Here is a 22,608-nt window from a genome sequence, read left to right on the forward strand (position 1 = left end):
CCGATTGGAAGTGAAAAGATGCCCACAAACCCTTTTTGGTCCTTTCCAGGCCACCAAGTCCAAGAAGCCCATCATGTTGCCTGTGACCTTCATGGATGGAACCACCAAGACCCTGCTGACCGACTCGGCCACCACGGCCAAGGAGCTCTGCAATGCGCTGGCTGACAAGATCTCGCTCAAGGACCGCTTTGGGTTCTCCCTCTACATTGCTCTGTTTGATAAGGTACGGCCGCCCCACAGCGCCCCTTCCTGGCACCACCCGGGCACCGTCCCGTTGCTGCCGCGAATTGGCTCAGGCGGCCTCCTGCAGTTACTTACCTTTCAGAGTGCGGTTTCCTCTCAGCTCGTGGTGACTCTGCCCAACTCAGTAGGGCTGTGGAGGGCACCTAAAAATCGGGCAGTACAGTGGACACGGAAACCCAGAGCTGACTTCTGTCGTAACATACCTGGGCCCAGTCCACGCTCCCCTGGCGTCAGGGCAGAAGCATGGCAGGGACAGACCAGAGGTGTGCACGAAGCCACTTAGCTCTGTGAAATTCTGTTTTCTCATTTGCAAATGGGAACAGACATTTTTTTTTCAGGTTGCCATGGTAGCTTCCTTTCACCTGTTAGTGGTCACCTGGAGCGTGTGCCTCACTGGGCACATCTGGGCCCGGAGCCTTCTCTGCTGAGCTGGGCCTGGGGGTGGGTGATTGCACCTCCACACTCAGCCACATCACATGCAGCAGACGCGCCCTCCACCTCCCCCCCATCCTGGCAGGTCCAGGGGTAGAACCATGTTTGCCTGAATTTTTCTCCCCTACAGATACCTCCTGTGTCTTCAGTGACCGTTTGCCCATCAGAGTTTCACATGAGGCTTACACTAGGAATTGGGAACACTGCGTAGCTGTGCTGACTCAGAACCCATGGCTGGACCCTGGGGTCCCATTCTGGTCTGCCTCCTGGGTGACCCGGATGTGTCCCTGCCCCTCTCTGAGCCTCGGGTTTCCATTTGAACGACAACGGTGGGCAGGGCTGATGGCTCTTCGCAAGTCCTTTCCTGCCTGCTCAGCTTTCTGTCCCTGCGCCCACAGGTGTCCTCCCTGGGCAGCGGCAGTGACCATGTCATGGATGCCATCTCCCAATGTGAGCAGTACGCCAAGGAGCAGGGTGCCCAGGAACGCAATGCCCCCTGGAGGCTCTTCTTCCGCAAAGAGGTCTTCACGCCCTGGCACAATCCCTCAGAGGACAACGTGGCCACCAACCTCATCTACCAGCAGGTGGTGCGAGGGGTCAAGTTTGGGGAGTACAGGTGTGAGAAGGTGAGTGACCTCGAATCTTCTGGCTGAAGTTTTTCAGAACTTGCAAACTCTAGCTGAGTTTGGTTGGCTCACAGCCCTCTGTTTTCCAAATTTGGAACGAATGTTACTGTCTGTGCCCACCATTAGCTTATGTGGAGCTTAGCCTGATGGAGGCTTCTTCTAGAATAGCACCACCTACAGGAACAAGGGCTTTGAAGGATGGTGTGACTCTGCGGTGCTCATGCATGGTACAGAGTATGTGCTTTAAAACTTGCTGTATTGTTCTGACTTAGTCTAGAAAACTCTGTTCTGAAGGAGTAAGAGATCCGCTCATTTAGACCAGAGTTTATAAATGTGTATTCTCTTAGTCTCCTTTTAGGGACAGGAGTGATGTGGAGACACTCGTGTCATGTTATTTTATTTTTTGATGATGGTGGTGATGGTTCTCATGGCACCTATGATCCTGTTGGTGATTATGATGGAGGAATAAAGATGGAGAGGATGTAAATGAAGAGGGTGGCTGGTGGAGGTGGTGGTGAGGGCAGTGGTGAGGTTGACGATGACGGTGTTGGCGATGGTGGGTTGGTGGCCCAGGGTAGTGCTAGGTTGGTGACGGTGACAGTGGTGGTGTTGTAGGTGGTGGTGAGCTGATATTCAGGCAGAATGCATTAGTACAGCCCTATCAGTCGTTAAAATTCGAGATGCTTTGGACTGGTTGGAAAACATCTACTGCCTTCAAGACACCCAAGAGCCTTTCCTTATTGCCCCCTGTGCCAAAGGCCTGGTGAGCCCCAGGTGGACACACTGGGGCTGATGTGCAGCACCCCAGGCAGAGAAGGGGCAAATGCCCTGTACCCATCATCCAGCCCTCTGAAGCCTCTGCAGTGTAGCTGACTGGTCGTTCGCTGCTTGGACTATCCCCGGGTGTGGGGGGAGGGGTAGTGATGGTGATGGAGATACGGTGATGCCTGCCCCTCACTCTGACAGAACCAGTGGCCCCAGGCCCCCCGTTCTCCAGGGAAGACTGTCAGCTCCAGCCACTCCCAGGCCGGGAATGTGGTGGCTGACCCATTACCGATGGGCTGGCTGACCTCTCTGGGTCAGCTCGCGTGCCTCTGCGCCGGTACTGAGGGGACCGGGGAGAAGGCAGGGGTGTGGCCCTGCCTCTCAGGAGCTCATGGTTCCCACAAGCGGATAAGAACTTCTGGGGTGTCAGTGAGAATGGAATTTTCCAAAGGCCGGAGTCGACAGCTGGAGGAGGCAGGGCTCTGGGGACTTTGGTGGTCTGGAAGGGCTTCCCGAGGGTATGTGAACAACATCCCGCCCGCCCTGCCCCCCCAGGAGGATGACCTGGCCGAGCTGGCCTCCCAGCAGTACTTTGTGGACTACGGCTCCGAGATGATCCTGGAGCGCCTCCTAAACCTCGTGCCCACCTATATCCCTGACCGTGAGATCACGCCCCTGAAGACACTTGAGAAGTGGGCCCAGCTGGCCATTGCTGCCCACAAGAAGGTAGGAGGGCAGGGCGGGGTCTCGGAGGAGGGGCTCTCTGGTGACATGCATCTGCCCATGGGGCTGCTGGGAGACTGGATGGCAGCCCCAACCTCCTGCCCCCCAAGCAGCCTCTCTCCCCCATGGACGTCTGTTCGCTCATGTCTTATGCTGTCTGCTCTGGGCTGGTGCTGGGGATGCAGAGATGGATCGTGTCTGATCCTGCAGCTTCATGAGGGAAACCATGGGTCCATGGGTACTGGGGTCCCCTGGCCCTGGCCCGGCAGCAGCCACTTGTGGGAGCTGCCGCGCAGGAGTGCAGCACCTGCTGGAAGAGCTTCTAGCAAGTGTATTCTCCTTTCTGCCTAAAACAACCCCGGCCCAACCTCCTGCCTGGGGAACTTTAGGTACAGACCCCCCCTCAACCCCTCTGCTTAAGGCCCCAGGCCTATAACCAGCCCCAAGTAGCTCTCTTTCAAGCTAAGGGGCTGCCCAAGTAGAGGAGGGGTGGCCTGGCTGCTGAGGGGGACGGATGGGCCCCCCGCTTCCTGGCCGTGGTTGTGGAAGAGCAGAGTCATCTTGGCACACAAGTTGCTGGGGCGGGGGCCCCACAGACCAGCAGTCTCTCACCCCTCTACACCCCACGGCCTCTTCGCTGCCCCGGGGGGCCTCGAGTGCCTTTCCCACCCTACTCTCCCTTCCCGGGCGAGCTGCCCACAAGCCTCTACTCCTCCCTGAACCCGCCTTGCACCCTCTCTACATCCAGGCCTGGCTCCCCTGCCAGCCCCCCTCTCCAGCCCCCCTGCAGAAGAGATGTGTGTTTTTCCTCCTCTGTCTGTCTGTCCAGGCAACCTCCTGTCCCTCACCCCTCCCACCCCATTGGCTGCTAAAGTCCATCCATGCCACCTCCCAAACGACTTCGTCTGTCTGCCTTCCCCCGGGCCTCCTTGGTGCTCGCTGTCAGCATGCATGTGGCACGTGGCACGTTCTGGGCCGGGTGCCATTGTTCGTTAATTTGTTCTGCTTTGGGTGCTTGCCGTGTGTCAGCATGGTACTGGGCCCCGGGGACACAGCTGTGAGGCGGACAGAGGTGGTCTCTGCCCCTCGAGCCCACAGCCGAGCTATGTCTGTCTCTCAGACCAGAGCCTGTTGGCCTGTGGGTCCCCAGATCCCCAGGCCAGTCTTCTCGCAGAGTATACAGACGTGCATTAGCGTGGCTTTTAGGGTAAGAGTGGTAAAGACATTATATTTTGGAGCGATTTCAAGCTTGTGGAGAAGGTGCAAGTTCAAGAACCTAGAACCCGTCTCTGCATGCAGACGTGCAGTTTCTTCTGAACCTTTTGAGATTAGGCTGGAGGCGTGGAGCCCCATGTCCCGGAAGGGAAGGCACTGCTTCCGGCCCTCTCGGCGCCCGGCACGCACACAGGTCTTTGCCCGGGTTTGTGTCTATAGATGATAAATACCATGAGTTCAATTTGATACGTCCGGTTCTGCTCCAACACCACCGAGTTCTTAATAGGGCTCCGAGGGATATTTTTAGAACATAAAATGCCAGTGCTTTAGTTTCTGGCCAGCAGCATTGCGTTAACCCCTGGCCGCTGCAACCCTTCCCGGAGCTACGGTCTTCCTAGCTCCCGGCTTCGTCTGTCAGCTTCTGCCAACAGCCCAGTCTTGCGGTGGCCGCCTTGCCTACGCTTCCGTGTGACTCGGCTCTCATGGGCCTGTCCCCCACGCTCTCTCCCTGGTCCGGCACATACGCCGCTGCTTAGCCACACATGTTCCTGTTCCCCAGATGCCTCCCAAGTACTGGTGACTCCGGGCCTTTCACGCATGCTGGCCAGAGTTGTGGGCTTTTCTGTCACTGTTGAATTGGGATCTCCCTGCAGGTGGGACCTGTGGAGTGACGGGCTGATGGGCTAGGACAGTGCACCGGAGGACGCCATAGCGCTAGGCCTGTCCCTGGCTTGGGGGCACGGACATGGGGTTTTTCCAGACAGCGCTTCCCTGATGGCTTCTCTCCCATCCATCCCCCTCCAGGGGATTTATGCTCAGAGGAGAACTGATGCCCAGAAGGTCAAAGAGGATGTGGTCAACTATGCCCGTTTCAAGTGGCCCTTGCTCTTCTCCAGGTTTTATGAAGCCTACAAATTCTCAGGTACCTCCTCAGCCTTCCCACCTCACCGTCTTCCTCCACGCCCTCTCCCCTCCCTCACTCTGTGGCTCCAGCCCACAGCAGAAAGTGGGAAGTGGCCTGAACCAGACTCCCCAGCCAGCCAGGCTCCTGCCTGCAGGGTTGCTCAGTCCTTCTGGATCAATGCGCAGAGTGGGTCCTGACTGCCCCCAGTCCAGGTGCTCAGCAACACTCTGGGTTAAACAACTGAACGACTATTAAGATAGTTAAAGCACCTACTGTGTACAGAAGAAGCTGGCCCAGAGTATAGGCTGAGCATGGAGGGAACGGGTCCAGACTCACTGAGGCTGTCGGCCCCACCATCCTCAGGTCCTAATTACCCAGCATCTGCTCCGTGCGAGGCCCTGTGCTGATGCAGGGCTTCACACGATCACCAAATATCTACCTGGAGGGACCCTTGGGGCTCAGTTTACCCCCTCCCCATATCCCACCTCTCTCAGGACGGGGACTTGTCCAAAGACCAGAGGCAGGGATAGGACTCAAACCAAATTTCCTGATTTCAGCACTCTCCTCCCATTGCACTTTTGGCTTGTAGGGAGGTTATGCTCTCTGAGGCTCAGTTTCCCTATCAGTAAAATGGAAATCAGTATACTCCCCCTTCCTACCTCCCTGGTGGTTATAGGACTGGGAAGGGCCGGGCTGGGTGCAAGGCAGCCTCCCTCTCACTGCCTGGGTCTCCGTCCCAGGCCCCAGCCTCCCCAAGAATGACGTTATCGTGGCAGTCAACTGGACGGGCGTCTACTTTGTGGATGAGCAGGAGCAGGTGCTTCTGGAGCTGTCCTTCCCTGAGATCATGGCTGTGTCCAGCAGTAGGTCAGTCCACCCCCTCCCACACTGCACTTTAGTGTAGAGCAGGGAGTTGTCCGAAGCTGCCCAGAGACCAGTGGCAGGGATGTGTCAAGCCTCAGGGTCCTGATTCAGCACCGTCTGAAGCAAGGAGGGGGCTCCTGGAGCTTTCCGGGGGCGATGAGGGCCTTTAAGGGGGAGTCTCTACCCTCACAGAGGATGTCGTGGAGGTGCAGGGACCTCAGTGCCCTGTCCTGGTTGCACGTGACCGAGCCGTTTGTGCTGCTCTGTGCAGACTCCTCAGGCACCTCCCTCCGGAAGGACAGTCAGGGGCAGTCAATTGTGTCCAGAGAGAGCCTGGCTTGGGGTTCAGGCGCCTGGGTGGAACTCCCCTCCACGTCCTCATCCCTAAAGCCTTAGTACTTCCCTTGAATAACAGTGGTGAGAGAGAAATGCAAAAATCGGTGGGAGAACTCTGTAAACTGAAAGGTGTGGAGCACGCAAGAGCTGTGCTGGGGGTGGCTTTCTGGAATAGACTGGTGTTCCCAGCAGGCCCTCCCCAGAGCCGGGGCTTACAGGAGTGTCTCTGGGCTGTGTCTGCTGTGGTCCAGGGCTGGGCATGTCCAGCTCCGACCAGGCATGAGCTAGGCACAAGGACGTGGGGTGATAGGACAGTCCTTGCCCCCTTGCAGCTTCCTTCAGTCAAGAGGGGAGACAGACACTGAACAGGCTGTTTTAAAGCAGGCACCAGCATGGGAGGGCAGGGAGGACTTCCTGGCAGAAGCGGTTATCTAGGCTGAGATCTAAAGGGTATAGGAATTAGGCAGCAAAGGGGCTTGGGCTGGGCCCTCTCCGGCCTCGCTCTGCACCATGTGTGACGTAGGCAGGACCAGGTCTGACTCAGGCTGGGCTGGGCCTGGCCTGGGCCATGTCTCCGCCTGGCCGGGCCGCGTCTGACTGGGCTGGCCTTGGTCTCCTTCAGGGAGTGTCGTGTCTTGCTCTCGCTGGGCTGCTCTGACCTGGGCTGTGCTGCGCCTCACTCGGGCTGGGCAGGACTGACCCCGGCTGGGCCCTGTTCTCCGTGTTGGTCCTGCAGGGGAGCAAAACTGGTAGCCCCCAGCTTCACGCTGGCTACCATCAAGGGGGATGAGTACACCTTTACCTCCAGCAACGCTGAGGACATCCGTGACCTCGTGGTCACCTTCCTGGAAGGGCTCCGGAAGAGGTCGAAGTACGTGGTGGCCCTGCAGGACAACCCCAACCCTGGTGAGTGGCTCCTGGTGCAGCCTGCTGGGCACGGGGGTGGGAGGGGATGGGCAGGGGCATTGGGCAGATCACACACCTTGACCTTGGCCTGGCATTCAAGACCGCCAGTGCCTGTTAAAACCCTTCCCCAGATACCCTTGCCTCCGCCTGGACCAAAAGCCCAACTCTGCACCTTCCATCTGTGCCCTGTGGGGAATCTACCTCAATGGTCCTTCCATATTTATCACCCGTCACCTTCTCCAGGTGACATCAGGGGTTCCTCCTGGAGCCATGGAAGGCTTCTGAGCAGGGAGTGGCCCACTCCAGTGGCCATGTCTGTGTGGAAGGTTGTGGCAAATTAGAGGCAGGGTGACCAGTGAGCAGACATGAGTGGGACTGGCCTCAGTTATTCAGGGTGGGGAGTTAACAGTTGATAGGTCATCAACCTAAATAAAGATGTTCCAATCCAGCCTCTCTCTCTGCCCCCCTGTGGTCCTGCTCACCTCTGCCTGCCAGCGGGGGAGGAGTCAGGTTTCCTCAGCTTTGCCAAGGGAGACCTCATCATTCTGGACCATGACACGGGAGAGCAGGTCATGAACTCAGGCTGGGCCAACGGCATTAATGAGAGGACCAAGCAGCGTGGGGACTTCCCCACTGACTGCGTGTATGTCATGCCCACTGTCACCTTGCCACCGCGGGAGATTGTGGTATGTGGCTTGGGGGTGGCAGATGGATGGGAGCCTCCTCCGAGCCTCTCTCTGTCTTCTTCCCATGTCTGTAAAATGGAGTGAGGGATTATAATAGATGAATGGCCTACAGTTTTTCTGAAGATGATCTGGGGGTCTTCTGGGACCACAAACTTAAACTCGGGGAAGCTATCAGACCTCTGCTGGGTGGAGAGTGGCCTAGAAACTTCATCACATGAGGAACTACCCAGGGTGAGGGATGGAAGGAGAGTGGGGAAGGGAGGCATCACCTTGCACTGTCTGCAAGGGCACTGAGGGCCGAGCTGGGAAGGGGGTTGTTCTGGATCACAGCTCTGGAGACTCAGAGCCCAGCTTTCCAGGCAGCCCCTGAGCCAGGCCCTGTTGACTGGGCAGTTCTCATACAACATCCCCCTCCTCCATCCTGGCTTTTTCACTGACCCAACCTGGTTTAGACTCGGGGTACTGAGGAAAGGACCCCGAGTCCAGCAGATGGAGGCAGCAATAACCTCAGAGATCGCAAAGAGCCAAAGGGCTCCCAGGGTCAGAGTGGTGAGGGTCAACCCCATGGCGGCAGACTTCCCCAGCCCTGGTCCAGAAGGCTCTGGGCTTTACCACGTTGGCCCCAGGGGCCCCAGGGCCCCCAGGTGAAGAGCTGACCTCAGACCCTTGTCTCTTGGCCTCTAGGCCCTGGTCACCATGACCCCTGACCAGAGACAGGACGTCATTCGGCTCTTGCAGCTGCGAACAGTGGAGCCCGAGGTGCGCGCCAAGCCCTACACGCTGGAGGAATTTTCCTACGACTATTTCAGGTGACGGGGAAAGGGTAGGCGGGCCAGGCCAGTGAGCTGCAGGCTTCTGCTCCTCTAGTCCGCGTGCTGGGGCTGCCTCCTGCAGCTGCGTGTGAGAGCAGGGCCTGGGTCAGAGGGAGCAGGAGGGCAGCACGTTCCTTGTGCTGTGCCATTTTATCCTTCCTTCATTTAAGAGAGCATGACTGTGGTCACCCCAGGTGGGGTCCTGGGCACTCACAACTCATGCCTGTGCCTGTCTCATTGACTCACAGTCCTGGTGGGGAGACAGGCACAAAACTGGGCCACTGTGATTCTGTGTGCCCAGCACTGTGATGGGGATACTGGGGGAGAGGGGTGGTGACCGAGGAGAGGCTTCCTGGAGGAGGCAGCATCTGAGCTGTGCAGGGGGTGACCTGGATGGGGGAATGCCGCAGGCAGCTCATGCCGAGGCCAGAGCAGAGATAGCAGAGAGGAGCAGTGGGGAGGAGGCCACGGGGGTGGGCAGGGCTGGCTTCCTAGCTGAGAAAGTAAGGTCCAGGGAGGGCTGGTGACTCACCCCAGGTCACCCAGTACAGCAGGGGCGGGTCTCACAACCCCTAGGCTCAGTGCCGACTGTGCCTTGTCAGGCCCCCACCCAAGCACACGCTGAGCCGGGTCATGGTGTCCAAGGCCCGTGGCAAGGACCGGCTGTGGAGCCACACACGGGAGCCGCTCAAGCAAGCACTGCTCAAGAAGATCCTGGGCAGCGAGGAGCTCTCCCAGGAGGCCTGCATGGCCTTCATCGATATCCACGCCTGCAGGGTGGGCGGCATGGAAGGGCAGGGCCGGGGGCACCAGGCCCCTGCCTCCAGGGTTTTCATCCAGATACCCACTGCCTTCTGAGGGGCCCAGGTGGGTCCTGGGCAGCGTGGAGTGGCTTCGTCTGTGTGCCTGGCACCTTACAGTGTACGAGGGGCTGCCTCCTCCACTGTCCCCTCGGACCCTGTCATTTGGTTCCAGATGTGTATTGTCATGTGCCTGGCCAGGCACAGAGACACAGCTGTGACCAGACCCAGTCCCTGGCCCCCTGGTGCCTATAGCTAAAAGGGGCTATGACGGAGCCAGGTGGCACAGCGAACTGGTGTAGCCATGGAGAGGAGGGCAGGGGGCCTTCCTGGATGAAGGGGTATCTAGGCTGAGACCTGAAGCCTGAGTAGGACCTAGCCAGTCAGGAGGTGGGTGGGGAGTGTTCCCGACAGAATGAGCACATCCTAAGGCCCTGAATCACAACCTGACTTAGCACCGGTGGAGGGCAGAGGTCTAGAAGGGAGTCTGAAGATGTGGGCAGCCTAATGAAGGGTTCTCAAGTTCTGTTAAGAAGCTTGGACTGTATCCCAAAGCTGCGAGGAGCTACTAAGCAGGGGGGTGGCACAGTCAAGATTTGTGATTTGTAAAGTCCATCTCGGTTGCTTTGAGGACTTAGGACGGGGCGTTGGGGCTGAGGTGGTGAGGTGAGGAGGTAGCCAGAGGAGGTGAGGAAAGGGTGGGCAGTAGGCATGGAGAGCAGGGTGGGCGGGCCATGCCCATTCGCTGAGTGGGTAGCCTGAGGCTCGGGGCACACAGTTGGGTGGGGGCAGACCCCAGGAGAGAGCGTGGGCTCCTGGGTCAGTCCTCCTCCCATCGGCCACAAGCCCTTCCTTGACGGCTCCCCACCGATGCTCAAGTACATGGGCGACTACCCATCCAAGAGGGCGCGCTCTGTCAATGAGCTCACCGACCAGATCTTCGAGGGCGCCCTAAAGGCCGAGCCCCTCAAGGACGAGGTGTACGTGCAGATCCTGAAGCAGCTGACCGACAACCATATCAGGTGGGTGGGGATGGCAGGCAGGGGGTTGCGGGGTGGCCTCCCCCAAGTGCTCACAGCTGAAGGGAATCTTAAAGGTCCTCTGCCCGTTGTGACAGGGAGCTTCCTCCGTCCCAAGGCAGCAGCTGGCCCTGCCTGGCGGCAGTCCTTCCTCACTCAGGCCCTGTCACGTCTTACCTCTGCCCCAAGGTCCAAAGAAGTCTGGTCAAGCACCAAGAGGTGGTGGCTGCACCCTCTGAATCTGTCCTCTGCCAAGTCTGACAGCACCAGCTTCTCCTGAACTTCCTCCACTCCCTGCCTGACCTTCCTCTGGGTACCCCTCCCCAGCCCAGACTCCATTCTGCCCGTGGGCTGCGGTCCTGAGCAAATGTCCCCAGTCTGGCTCGGGTTGCGCGGGCTGTCACTTAGAAGCTCTGGCTGAAAATTCTGGGCTGAAGGTACTGGATCCCAGAGGGTGTCACCTTGTCCCTGCTGGGTCAGACCATGGCAGGAATGGGAAGTCAGGGACACGCTAAGTCTCAGAGCCTGAGGGAAGCCCCACCAGCTCCCCTTATTCCCAGGCCCCCAAGTATGATGCCAGGTTTGTCATTTTCTGCACCTCTTACAAAATCCACCATCGAACCACACTCAGACCTTTTTACACTGGTGAAGCTTGGTACATGCTGTGCTCACAGCTGGCACTTACCTCCTTTTTTGCACGTCAGAATTTGCGTCAGCCTTCAAAACCTTGATCAAATGCCACCTCCTCCTAGAAGTCCTCGATGCTTCTCTCTGCCAGGCCCAAGGAGCTCAGAGTAGTGCCCGATGGAGCCCAGGGTTGGGTCTGACTCAGTGCTCCCTAAAGAACAGATGAGTTAAAGAGCTTTGCCAGAGTACAAATTACACAGTGCTTCCTTCATAGGAAAGTCTTGCTAAGAAAAACAGTCTCCACCAAGCCAAGAGTGCTGGGTGACATAGCTGATGCTCATTCTGGCACGAATGAGCACCTTGCCTCCATGGGGGCTGGCCGACCACACTTTGAGTAGCACTAACTGGCTCTGGCCGTCGGGGAGGTGGGTCCGTGTTGGTCCCCAGAAAAGAGGCGTGGGGGTCAAGGCAGGCACGTGCTGCCACGGTGAGTGCTCGGACCCATGTGCCCCCGCCGGACCTCAGCCTCTTCCCGCAGGTACAGCGAGGAGCGTGGCTGGGAGCTGCTCTGGCTGTGCACCGGCCTCTTCCCCCCCAGCAACATCCTGCTGCCCCACGTGCAGCGCTTCCTGCAGTCCCGCAAGCACTGTCCCCTCGCCCTCGACTGCCTGCAGCGGCTCCAGAAAGCCCTGAGGTACGGCGGCCCACGAAGAGCAGAGGCGTGGGCCAAGGGCCTGTGGCAGGTGCTGGGGTGGGTGCCCGGCCCCGGGAGGGTGTCCCTCGGGGATGAGGGCATGACCACACAGTGGGCGGGACCTGTCCCTGGGGTCCCACAGCTGCCAGCTGGACAAAGGCTGTGGCGCGAGGTGCCCATTCTGGACACAATTGCATCTGGCTGCCCAGAAGGGCGGGCGCACGCCTTCCAGTGTGGCGGGAGGTGGATGCCTGGGCCGCCCTCCGGACCCTGCTCGGCCCACGTGCATCCTTCACCTCTCGCGGTCCCCTCCGCAGCCCTCTTTGGTGGGCACTGTTCTCTCATTGTCCAGTCGAGGGGCTGGAGGCTCGCGGAAGTTAAGTGACGGTCACCTGGTGGGATGTGGTGGACAGAGATAAGAACTGGGGTCTGTCTCCGAAGTTCGCTCTGTTCCCTGCTCCCCGTGGCCCCATGAACCCACCGGCTCCTGACCGCCCCTCCGCCCCTCTCCTGGCTTTCAGAAACGGGTCCCGGAAGTACCCCCCACACCTGGTGGAGGTGGAGGCCATCCAGCACAAAACCACCCAGATTTTCCACAAGGTCTACTTTCCTGACGACACCGATGAGGTGAGGGCTGCTGGCTTCTTGGTGAAGCCCAGGTTCCCCGAGGACACAGGGGGCGGCCCTGATGCCTCTCCCCTGTCACCCCCCCCCCATTTGCTCCCATCCTCCTCCTCAGTGGAGTCAGGGCTCGGCTGAGAGGCTACAGACTCCCTGGGTCGGGAGACCTTGGGTTCCCCGGTCTGACCTTCTGTTGTCTCTGGCAGCTTCCCTGAGAAGATCATTCTTCCCTCTCTCTGAGGCAGCTCTGCCTCCGAGAAAACACTCTCTCCCTCTGAGCTGAGCTCTATGCTGGTGCCATGTCCCTGATGTGAGCTGTGCTCCGGTCACAGGCCCGCCTGCCCAGGCCTCTCCTATTGCCCTGGCCCACTTTCCTGCAAGCCCCCTCCTTCTTCCTCACCTGACCTGACTGTAGGTTGCCTTGTCCAACGGTTCCGTTAGTCTTCCCGTCATGCCCATTAGGTCAGCTGCCTCCCGACCCCCACTCCTTGCCCCATCCTGGCACAGCGTCTCGTTAGAGAAATGAACCCAGCACCAAAGCTTTTAGTTTGACAAGCAGCTGTAGAGCTTGTCTAGAGACTAGGGACTCGGAAATGTCATGCTAGGATTCCAGTGACAAGGACAAGACTCTAACAAATCCTTTCCTGTCCCTCCAGTGGGAAGGAGTCCCCACATTCCACACCTACCCCCACCCCAGGCTGCTTCTCCTCCCCCCGCACCTTTCTGGAATTTGCTTTCTTCTTCCAGCCTCTCTCCTCCCACTCACCCTGCCTACCTTTGCTCCCTTGGCATCGGGTCCCCCATGCTTGTACAGCCAGGCCCACAACCCTGGAAGCAGAGGCTGAGTCTGCTTGGAGGGTTGGGAAGGACACAATCTGGGAAGATCCAGACAGGAGCTGCTTTTTCCTTTCCTTTTTTTTTTTTTTTTTTTAAATATTTATTTTTAAGAGAAGAGACAGAGTGTGAGTAGAAGGGGGCAGAGAGAGAAGGAGACACAGAATCCAAAGCAGGCTCCAGGCTCCAAGCTGTCAGCACAGAGCCCGATGCGGGGCTCGAACTCATGAACCGTGAGATCGTGACCTGAGCCGAAGTCAGTCGCTTAACCGACTGAGCCACCCAGGAACCCCTGCTTTTTCCTTTTCTTAAATGCTGCACCCAGCTCTAGACCCACGGGGAACACCACAGGTGGAGGGAGCCCTGCATGGGCGGGAGGGGGCTCAGTCTAGTTACAGGCACAGAGACAGGAGCCCAGGAAGCCCCAGCCGCCACCACCTGTCCCCACCCCCACTCCCCAGGCCTTTGAGGTGGAGTCCAGCACGAAGGCCAAAGACTTCTGCCAGAACATTGCAGCCCGGCTGCTCCTCAAGTCCTCCGAGGGATTCAGCCTCTTTGTCAAAATTGCAGACAAGGTGGGTGATGGGTCGTTGGCTTCCTATCAGGCTGCTGTTGGTCTGTCTGTTGGAACATTTACTGGGGCCATAGGAGCTCACAGGGCAGCAGGGAGGGGAGAGAAGGGAAGAGAGAGGTGTGCTTGCGTGTGGCATCTGATTGTGTCCCTCTCCTCCTTATGCCCCTGCAATGGCCCCCTTACCTGTGGCAGCTTCCTGTAAACGTCTCTCCTCTGAGGCACTGCAGAGCATGACCTCAAACCTCTTGGGAGCCATGTGGCACTTTAGGTTCTGGACACACAAGGCTCATGGCCTGCCACAACACACATGAACTTCCCAGGTTTGATCTGACTAGTCCCTCAGCTGCCTCGCGAAGGCCAATTAACCCTTGAAATAACCCAACAGATGACAAAACATGGACTTAGAAAAGTTAAGTAACTTATCCAAAGTCACACAGATGCAAGTAGGTCTGACTCCAAAGCGCAGGCCCCCTGCCTGCACCATTCCACATTGCTCTTCCTCACTCCTGTGTCCATGAAGGTCAAGGCCCTAGCTTTAAAGCCTCTTGCTGCGGAAAGGCTTCCTTGGCCATGTCAGGTAGATCAGGTGCTCACAGTTCCCTGTGCATCCATGTTGGCCTCCTCATTTCACACCTGTCCCTGTGCCAGGCACTGGGGACCCACAGGTGATCTCAGTAAGGTCCTCAATCCAGAGGAGCTTGGAGCCTGTGGGATGAGCAGGTCACGGATGCTGGAGAGTGTCCAAGGCCTCAAGACCTCATTCTTGGCCTTCTCCCCAGGGCTTAATCTTTGCTGAATGACTGAATGGAATGACTGTCATTCTAGGTGGGAAGTAGGCTGTGTTCTGGAGACGACTCAATAGGCATAGTTAGGGCAGAGTGGGCCACCCTTCTGGCTGCAAGAAAGGGCCACTAGGAAGGCCTTGGGTGGGAAAGTCAGAAAACTGAGTACTGCTGGAACTATAATGAGTGGACTGGAATGGCCATGTCCCTAGGTCATCAGCGTCCCCGAGAATGACTTCTTCTTCGACTTTGTTCGACACCTGACAGACTGGATAAAGAAAGCACGGCCCGTCAAGGATGGTAATGTGAGGCTGGGCCCTGAGGCCATCTGAGGCCCGGAGCAGAGCAGGTGCCGGCGCAGGGCCACACCACGAGGCCCGCCTGCGTGGGACCTGAGCTAGGGCCTCTGCTGGGGCTGGGGCTGGTGCTGGGCAGGGGCGACCCTCTGTGCTGGGACGCTCTGAGTGACCAATTGCCCTCTGCCACAGGAATCGTGCCCTCGCTCACCTACCAGGTGTTCTTCATGAAGAAGCTGTGGACCACCACGGTGCCCGGGAAAGACCCGATGGCCGATTCCATCTTCCACTATTACCAGGTGCGCCGCCCCGCACCTCTCTGCTGGGCTGCCCCCGCGTGCTGCTGGCCTCGCCAGGAGAGGGGCCTCAAATAGCACGGCCTCCAGGAGATTCTTGCTGGGATCCTGGGGGAGTAGCTCAGAGGCAGACCCTTCTCCTTCCTTGGGGCCTTTCTTCTGAGACCTTAATCCCCACCCGTTCAGGCCCTTCCCTTGGTGAGGGGCTGTCCTCTGAAAGAGACTCTGCTGCCATACCTGGGTGTATCCGAGGCAGCTGTGTGTGTAAACGCTTTCCAGCACAAGCATGTGCCTGCAGGAAGTCAGGGGAGGCCCCTGTGTTGAACCTCTGTTCGTTTGTCTGGTGCTTTTCACTCATTCTGCCCTCCCAACAAATAGGCACGTTCTCATTTTATAGAGGGAGAAACTGAGACATCAAGTGCTGGGATTAGGATTACAGGGTGGATAGAACTAATTTGAGTCCATGGCTTCACTGCTGCTGACTCAGTGATCTTTTCTGGGCCAGCCCTGTTTACAGCCTTCCGTAGGGGAGACAGGCCAGGATGCTGGGAAGGTTGATGGAGACCGGGATGGCGGCGGCTGTGGTAGAGAGAACCCTTGCCTGGGAGGCAGCAGGGCTCATTCACCGTGAGCTCTGCCCCTCCCCATGGTGCCCTTTTAGTGAAAGGCAACACGTACGTCAGCTACCGTTTCCCCCAAGGCAGAAACCCAAGTCAGCCTTGACGTCTCCCTCTCCCTCATTTCCCATGTTCCCAATAATTCACCTGATGACTTCACCTCCCAAACTCTAACATCCATGCACATCTCTGCATTACCACCTGGAACCAGCTCAGGTCAGCCCATCTTGTCTCATCTGGACGAAGCTGGTAACCTTTCCCCTGAGCCTCCCTGTCCATTTTTGTCCCCTTTGAATCCATTCTTCACATGGGGGTCGTCAAGCCTTTGGGATCCTTTCAGTGGCTTCCCATTGCTCTCAAGGTAGAATGCCAAAGCCTGACTCTGGCCCTGCATGGGGGTGCCACTAGCTACTTCTGCTGCCTTGTCTTATACCCAGCACCCCTTTTTTTGCTTCACTTAGCTATAGTTCTTCAAGTTCTCAGGTATGCTTGGGAGCCTTTGTGACATTTTCTCTTCTGGGAAGCTTTCCCCTAGGTTCTTTCCTTCACCTACTGAGCTTTTAGATGTTAATCATCATAAGGGAAGTCTTCCCTCTTCCTAAGCCTAGATCAGGTCAACCTGATATGCTGTCCTAGCACTGAGAACACTTCCTTCAGATATTGTAATTATACATCGATTTGGGGTGATGGATGTCTGTTCTGGCCTTGACTACAAGTTCCTTGAGAGTAGGGAGGGTTGTTGCTTAAAGGGCCTGGCTCATAGTAGATGCTCAATGAATATTTGTTGGCTTGACAGATGGGTAAATAGGCAGTGAGTCTGTGAATGAATGGGTGGGAGGATGGAGGGTGAATGAACTTAGGGGTAGATATTGGTGGGTGGAGGGAGGGACAAATGGAAAATGGATACGGGCAGGCAGAACCATATGGGTGGGCAGGTGGATGGATGGAGGTGGGTGAGTAGATGAAAAGGCGGATGGATAATAATTGACGCAGGTTTCCAATCCGCAGTGCGTCCTCAGGCCAGCCGCAGTTTCCCTATGCTTCGAAGAGTAGGTACCACAGCTGTAAGGCTGTGGGCAGTGTTGGCCATTTAGAAGCTTCATCTTTGCTTGTGGTCCACTCCTCCTCCTCAGCTACTGGAAGCTGGAAGTGGGGAAGAGCCTGGTGGTGCGGCTGAAACTAGCAGGTCTCAAGGGAATAGAATGGGAGACCAGCCTGAGAGGCTTTCCCAAGGAAGGACAGGCTCGGAAGGTTAGGGGTGTGGAACAGGCTCAGGTTCACTAGCTGGTCACTCTGAGTTTCTTCATCTTTGAAACATGGCTGCTCACCTCCCCGGACTGTTATGAGGGGAAATGAAATCATGATATCCATGCATAGCTCTGCTTTCCAACTGTAATGTGCTGAGGCTGTGCAAGCACGGTGCTGTTTCCCTGTACTGTGCGGTCTCCCCTCGAAGCACAGCGTCAGCTGAGGCTGGAGGCAAAGGGAGGCCCAAATGTGTGGTAGGGCAGGAGACCCAGCCTCACGTGGCAGGAAGGAGCCCAGGTCCTCCTTTCCCCTCCTCGCCTGAGGCGGGCTCTGTCTCTGGCAGGAGCTGCCCAAGTATCTCCGAGGCTATCACAAGTGCACGCGGGAGGAGGTGCTGCAGCTGGGGGCGCTGATCTACAGGGTCAAGTTCGAGGAGGACAAGTCCTACTTCCCCAGTATCCCCAAGCTGCTACGGGAGCTGGTGCCCCAGGACCTCATCCGGCAGGTCTCCCCTGACGACTGGAAGCGGGTGAGTCTGGAGGAGGAGGCAGGACCAGGGGTCTCTGGGCGCCCCACGGGGCAGGGGGCAGGTGCTGGCCGGAAGCCCAGGGAGGTATCTCTTGTGGGCCCTGTGGGTGATAAGGTCACCCTCTCACTTTCCCTTCCTCTTGCTTTAGTGTCCAGTCGTCCAGGCAAAGGACTCGCCTGGCTGTTTGGTAGTAACTTGCCCTGTCCTGGTTGCCATGGTGACCTGATTTTACCTGCTAGTCTTTGGTCTGCTTGCTTAGGGGTGGAGAGGGAAATAAGGATGCCCTCCTTATTTTGAGGGGTGGTGGGGGGAGCCCCTCATGGCCTCCAGGGGCCCCATCTTATGCCTGCCCCTTCAGGGCCCATGACCGATAACAGTGCAGGTGAGGTAGGGGCGGCAGGGGAGCGGCTTCTGAGCCCCACCCCCACCCCTCCCTACAGTCCATTGTTGCCTACTTCAACAAGCATGCCGGGAAGTCCAAGGAGGAGGCCAAGCTAGCCTTCCTAAAGCTCATCTTCAAGTGGCCCACCTTTGGTTCAGCCTTCTTTGAGGTGAAGGTACGTTAAGGGTGGCTTCTCAGGAGGAAGGGACTAGGGAGTGGGACAAGAAGGCACAGGAATGCCTCTCCAGGACTGCGGGAAACGCTGGGATGGCCTCTGCCACCTGCCCTGGCGAGGAAAGGAGGGAAGCACCCTCAGCTTTGTACCACCTGGGCATCTCAGCCTTGGGGCATGAGGGACCCCCAGCCGCTCAGCTTGACAGGGGAGACAGATGTGTAAACAAGCCAGAGTAATAGAGAATGATCTGTGCTGTGACAAGGGGGAGCCCTTATCAAGGTGGTGGAGCCTGGGAGGCCCACCCAGGCTGAGAAGGCCACACGTGAGCTTTGCAGGAAGGCCCTGGGGAGAGTGATCCTGGAAGAGGGCCTACAGGAAGCGCGAGTGGCTGAGTATGGATGGGCGCAGGGTATGAGATGAGCAGACTGCGGTGAGGCAGGCTGGCAAACTGGCGCGGGGGTTGGGTTTCCTTGTGCAGGTGGTGGCCAGCCCTGGGGGGTTCTGAATGGGAATGATGGGGCCGGAAGTCCACTCTGACTGGGGCGTGAGGGTGGGCCTGCGGGGCGTGCTGGAGGCAGGAGATGGGAACAGGAAGGCACGAGAACTGGGGGGGGGGGGGGGGTAGGTCAGGCTGGAGAGGAGGGGATGACCTTGTTACATACCTTGGACAGGAGGCCTTTTGAGAAGCCTGGCTGTGCAAAGGAGAGAGGGAAGCTGGAGGCAGGAGAGTTCAAATGGGTTTTTTTTAACAGGGCAGACATTGGGCTGAGAGAAGAGATAGCCCAGAGTCCTAGAGAAGGGATGAAATTGCTCCCGAAAAGGGTGGGAGATGGGGGTCCCTTAGGAACCCACGAAGGGATCTGGGTAGCACTGAGGGCTCAGCAGAGGTGGAAACCGTGGGGTTAAGGCAGGGCCTTTGGGCCTGCTGCACCCCTGGCATCAAGCAGGGGAGGGCGACGTATTCCTAGCACACTGCTTTCCCTGCTCTGGGCTCCCCCAGCTCTCTGATGGTTTCCGGCTTTCTTTGCTAGCAAACTACGGAGCCAAACTTCCCTGAGATCCTCTTAATTGCCATCAATAAGTATGGGGTCAGCCTCATCGATCCCAGAACCAAGGTGAGTGGTGACAGGAAAGAGCGGAGGTCTGCTTCTCTGTCTGCACCTCTAACAACGACCCCCAGACCCAACCCCCCAAAGCCCCTGCTGGCCACCATCCTCACTTCATCTGCCCTCTTGGCCACACATCTTGAGAAGCGGTCTGTTTGCTTTGTCTATTTCTGTACCTGCTCCATCAAAATTGCTCTCCTAGAGTTACTAGGCAACACCTTGCTACTAAGTCCAGTGAACTTTTTAGTACTTGGCCTTTTAGCATCATTGCTCTACCAACCCTTCTTTCCTTCCAGAATTTTCTCCACCCACATTGGGCAGGATGGCAGACTGTACTGCGGTAACTACTGCTCCTCTTTATGGGCCAGAGCAGTCCTCACCAAGGGAACCCGGAAGCACAGGACCACTGGCAAAGGGTGCCAGTGGCCACCACCTTCCCCTTCTGTTCATGTGCCCCACTTTCCTGGGTCTCTTCCTCTCTCTTGGTCATTCTTCTCACATACTTTGGTGGGATTCTTTTCCACCCACACACATGGTGCTCCCTGAGGCCGTCCTGACGTCTTCTTGACTTCCTCCTCAGGACCCTCTCATCCAAGACCCCCGTTTCCATTCCTTCAGGCCTCCCAAACTTCCAGTTCCAGCCCCACATACCCCACAGCCTCGTGGACATGGGAGGAGAAGGCATCGGCCTCCCCTGGCATCTCCACGGCAGAGCTGGCTTCTCTCTTCTTGCTGCCTCTCTTGTCTGAGGGCCCAAGGCCTTTCTGGCGGGTGTGGGCTGGTGCTGAGGGGGAGGTGAGGCCAGAGGGTCTAGCCTCTGCAGCCTCAGATTTTCTCTGCTTTCCCAGGACATCTTGACCACGCATCCCTTCACCAAGATCTCCAACTGGAGCAGCGGCAGCACCTACTTCCACATCACCATCGGGAACCTGGTGCGCGGGAGCAAACTGCTCTGTGAGACGTCACTGGTGAGACCTCCTCTATGTAGGCCTAGTAGGGCTCCCCTACTTTGTGTGAAGCTCCAGCCATCCTCTCTCAGTCCCCAGAACAAACGTGAGGAATGCATGGCTTGGCCTGAGACCGGGGCCAAGGTCAGCTTGAGGCTCAGCTTAGGTCTGGGAAAGGGGATTAGTATGGGGTTGAGGACAGACCTCTTATTTAATAACTACTGTTTGAATGGCTTCAGTATCTGGGGACTGAGCCTTTAGCCCCTGAGTTCAACACTGGTACCATTAGCATTGAGGCCTCATGGACTGAGCTGAACTTCTACAGCATGGCTCGACTGGTAAAGCCTTTAGAGGCACCAGGATGTGAGGGGCCTACAAGCGAGGGCCTTCACGTAGGGTCGTAACACCTGGGAGCCTTAGACGTGTGGCTGAACGAGTCCAACCCTTCAGCTGTGCGGCTGGGGAGATGGAGTCCAGAGCAGTACAGGCTTCTCCTTAGTCCAAGGCTCTGCCCTCTGTGGTTTCCTGGGAGTGTGCTGGGTCTGAACGGGCTGACCCTGTCCCGCTATCGGCGCTGTTCATCTTCTTGTGCTGTTTCCAGGGCTACAAGATGGATGACCTCCTGACTTCCTATATTAGCCAGATGCTCACGGCCATGAGCAAACAGCGGGGCTCCAGGAGTGGCAAGTGAACAGTGGGGGAGGTGGTGCTGGCTCAGGCCCATCAGCTACCTCTGCAGCTGGGGGACGACTTCTGCCATCTGGGCAGGGAGACTGGGCCAGCCACCACCACGGATTATTATACCAACTTGGCCTCTGATCCTCTTCCAGTGAGGCCGCCTTGCTGGGATGCAGAACTCCCCTCTATCCACTCCTGAGGGGTGGTTCTAGCTCTGGCTGGCTGTGGCCTTCCCAGTGGTAAAAGCCTGTGCTCCGTGGGTGCCTTTCTTAGACCAGCCCCACCATGCGGCCTCCCTTGACTTTCCGTGCAACCACTGTGTCAGGGAATCAAGAGGACAACCTAGTTCTCCGTACTGGGACCAAGCAAACCAACCAAGAATATTCTGAAATCCAAGGGACTGGCTTAATTCCTGTAAGTCCAGAATTCTCAGCTGGGATGAGGGAGACAGACTACTTTTCTATATTGCAGTGTGAGTGTTGAGCCCTGTGTTAGTCTCCCCTGATCACCGCAGGGTATAAAGTATGTGTTTGATCATTTGGCCCTCTGGTGTCTTTGCTGGGGAAGGGGAGAGAGTGGGGTGTGGCCTGTAGGAATATCTCCTCAGTCTGTGTGCACAGGGCTGAGCTGGTCTGGGTTTGGGGTGCCTGAGCCCAAGGTGTGCTTGAAAGGGGCTTAAAGGGACTGGCTGGGACCATGGTGGGTTGGAGGTAAATGTTAGGACATCAGCCTGGGACGTAGGGGCCAGATTCTGGGCCTTAACTGGGGCCAGGGGAGCCAGAGTGACCCTTACCTCCTGTAAGAAACATTTCCTTGATTTATCAAGAACTCCAAGAATGATGCTACCTAAGGTTAAATCCTTATGTCACCACGGTGCCTATAATAGGTTGTTTTGTGACCAGGATGAGACAACCAAATTTGGCTGAGATCTGGTCAGGAATGGGAATGGGGGCTTCAGACAGGGAGGTAGGATTTGGGGGTGAGGGACCCTCCTCGGCCATGGCTGGGAAGAGTGCCTAGAGGAGTGACAGTGGAGACTGCCCTGGAGGAGAGTATGAGTCCCTAAGTCCTTACTGCCCTCACACTCACAAGTGTCCTGGGTCATGTGCATCCAGATGCCAAACACTCCAGAGGGCGTTCTGTTCCCGTTCTCCTCAGCTACCTGTGTGGGAAGAGCTGGTTGTGAAAATGGAGGCCCCAAACCAGACAGCCTGCTTTCTGGGATGACCATGTGGCTGTCTGAGACAGCACTGCCCCACCAGTGTTCACACAGCTCCATAGACAGCCTCAGATAAGCCTGAGCCAGGAGGAGGTGCTGTGGTGGTCTGCTTCTACCCCACCATAGCGGTGGGGATACAGAGGCCCAGAGAAGGTATGGGAATAGGTGAAGGTCACACAGAACTCAGTTCACTGTTTGTTTGTTTTTAACATTTAGCTCCGAGACACAAAGGGCTCCAGATGCTTGTTCTATGCCCCAGTTCCCCTTCAAGGTCTAGGGCTATGGGGTAGGCACAGGATTATGCCCATCATCCCATGCAGTGGGCGGGATGAGATCTTTCCCCCAATTCATGTCTTTGCCCACACCACTTCTCATTCTCTGACTCAGGATAGCATTACTTTTGCACTCATCCCCGAGCCTCTGTCAGCCTGAGTGATCGCAGAGGGGTCCAAAGAACATGCCATTAACCTCCTGGGTTCCTGAGAGGCTGCCTTTATTCCCATGCTGACGTGCACAACAAAGCCATTCCTTTAGCAGGAAGCACTGTGAAGGGGTAGGACAAGAAACCCTGTACCGTCAGAGAACAACTAACTCCAGCTTCAAGACCACAGCGGTTTTCCCTTGTCCATCCCCTAGAGATGCATTCTTTACG

At 57.2% G+C, this 22,608-nt stretch overlaps 1 protein-coding gene across 1 annotated transcript in view; it reads left to right on the top strand.

The window, feature by feature from the left end:
- The window catches only part of MYO7A (myosin VIIA), a 69,110-nt gene extending 47,836 nt beyond the window's left edge, over positions 1–21,274 (top strand). The window contains exons 28-47 of the mRNA XM_039228709.1: positions 50–223; positions 1,074–1,301; positions 2,622–2,792; positions 4,809–4,926; positions 5,649–5,775; positions 6,845–7,014; positions 7,510–7,700; positions 8,385–8,509; positions 9,115–9,272; positions 10,181–10,334; positions 11,497–11,652; positions 12,174–12,279; positions 13,569–13,682; positions 14,676–14,763; positions 14,952–15,058; positions 17,264–17,449; positions 17,890–18,006; positions 19,038–19,121; positions 19,961–20,080; positions 20,661–21,274. Coding sequence (XP_039084640.1) covers positions 50–223; positions 1,074–1,301; positions 2,622–2,792; positions 4,809–4,926; positions 5,649–5,775; positions 6,845–7,014; positions 7,510–7,700; positions 8,385–8,509; positions 9,115–9,272; positions 10,181–10,334; positions 11,497–11,652; positions 12,174–12,279; positions 13,569–13,682; positions 14,676–14,763; positions 14,952–15,058; positions 17,264–17,449; positions 17,890–18,006; positions 19,038–19,121; positions 19,961–20,080; positions 20,661–20,750 — 2,784 coding nt within the window. The 3' untranslated portion in view covers positions 20,751–21,274. The remainder of the gene's footprint in view (positions 1–49; positions 224–1,073; positions 1,302–2,621; positions 2,793–4,808; positions 4,927–5,648; positions 5,776–6,844; positions 7,015–7,509; positions 7,701–8,384; positions 8,510–9,114; positions 9,273–10,180; positions 10,335–11,496; positions 11,653–12,173; positions 12,280–13,568; positions 13,683–14,675; positions 14,764–14,951; positions 15,059–17,263; positions 17,450–17,889; positions 18,007–19,037; positions 19,122–19,960; positions 20,081–20,660) is intronic.
- The last annotated feature ends 1,334 nt before the right edge of the window (positions 21,275–22,608 follow it).

This window comes from Hyaena hyaena, unplaced genomic scaffold (assembly GCF_003009895.1).
Source record: "Hyaena hyaena isolate Hyena2069 unplaced genomic scaffold, ASM300989v1 scaffold_34, whole genome shotgun sequence".
Classification (NCBI taxonomy): domain Eukaryota; kingdom Metazoa; phylum Chordata; class Mammalia; order Carnivora; family Hyaenidae; genus Hyaena; species Hyaena hyaena.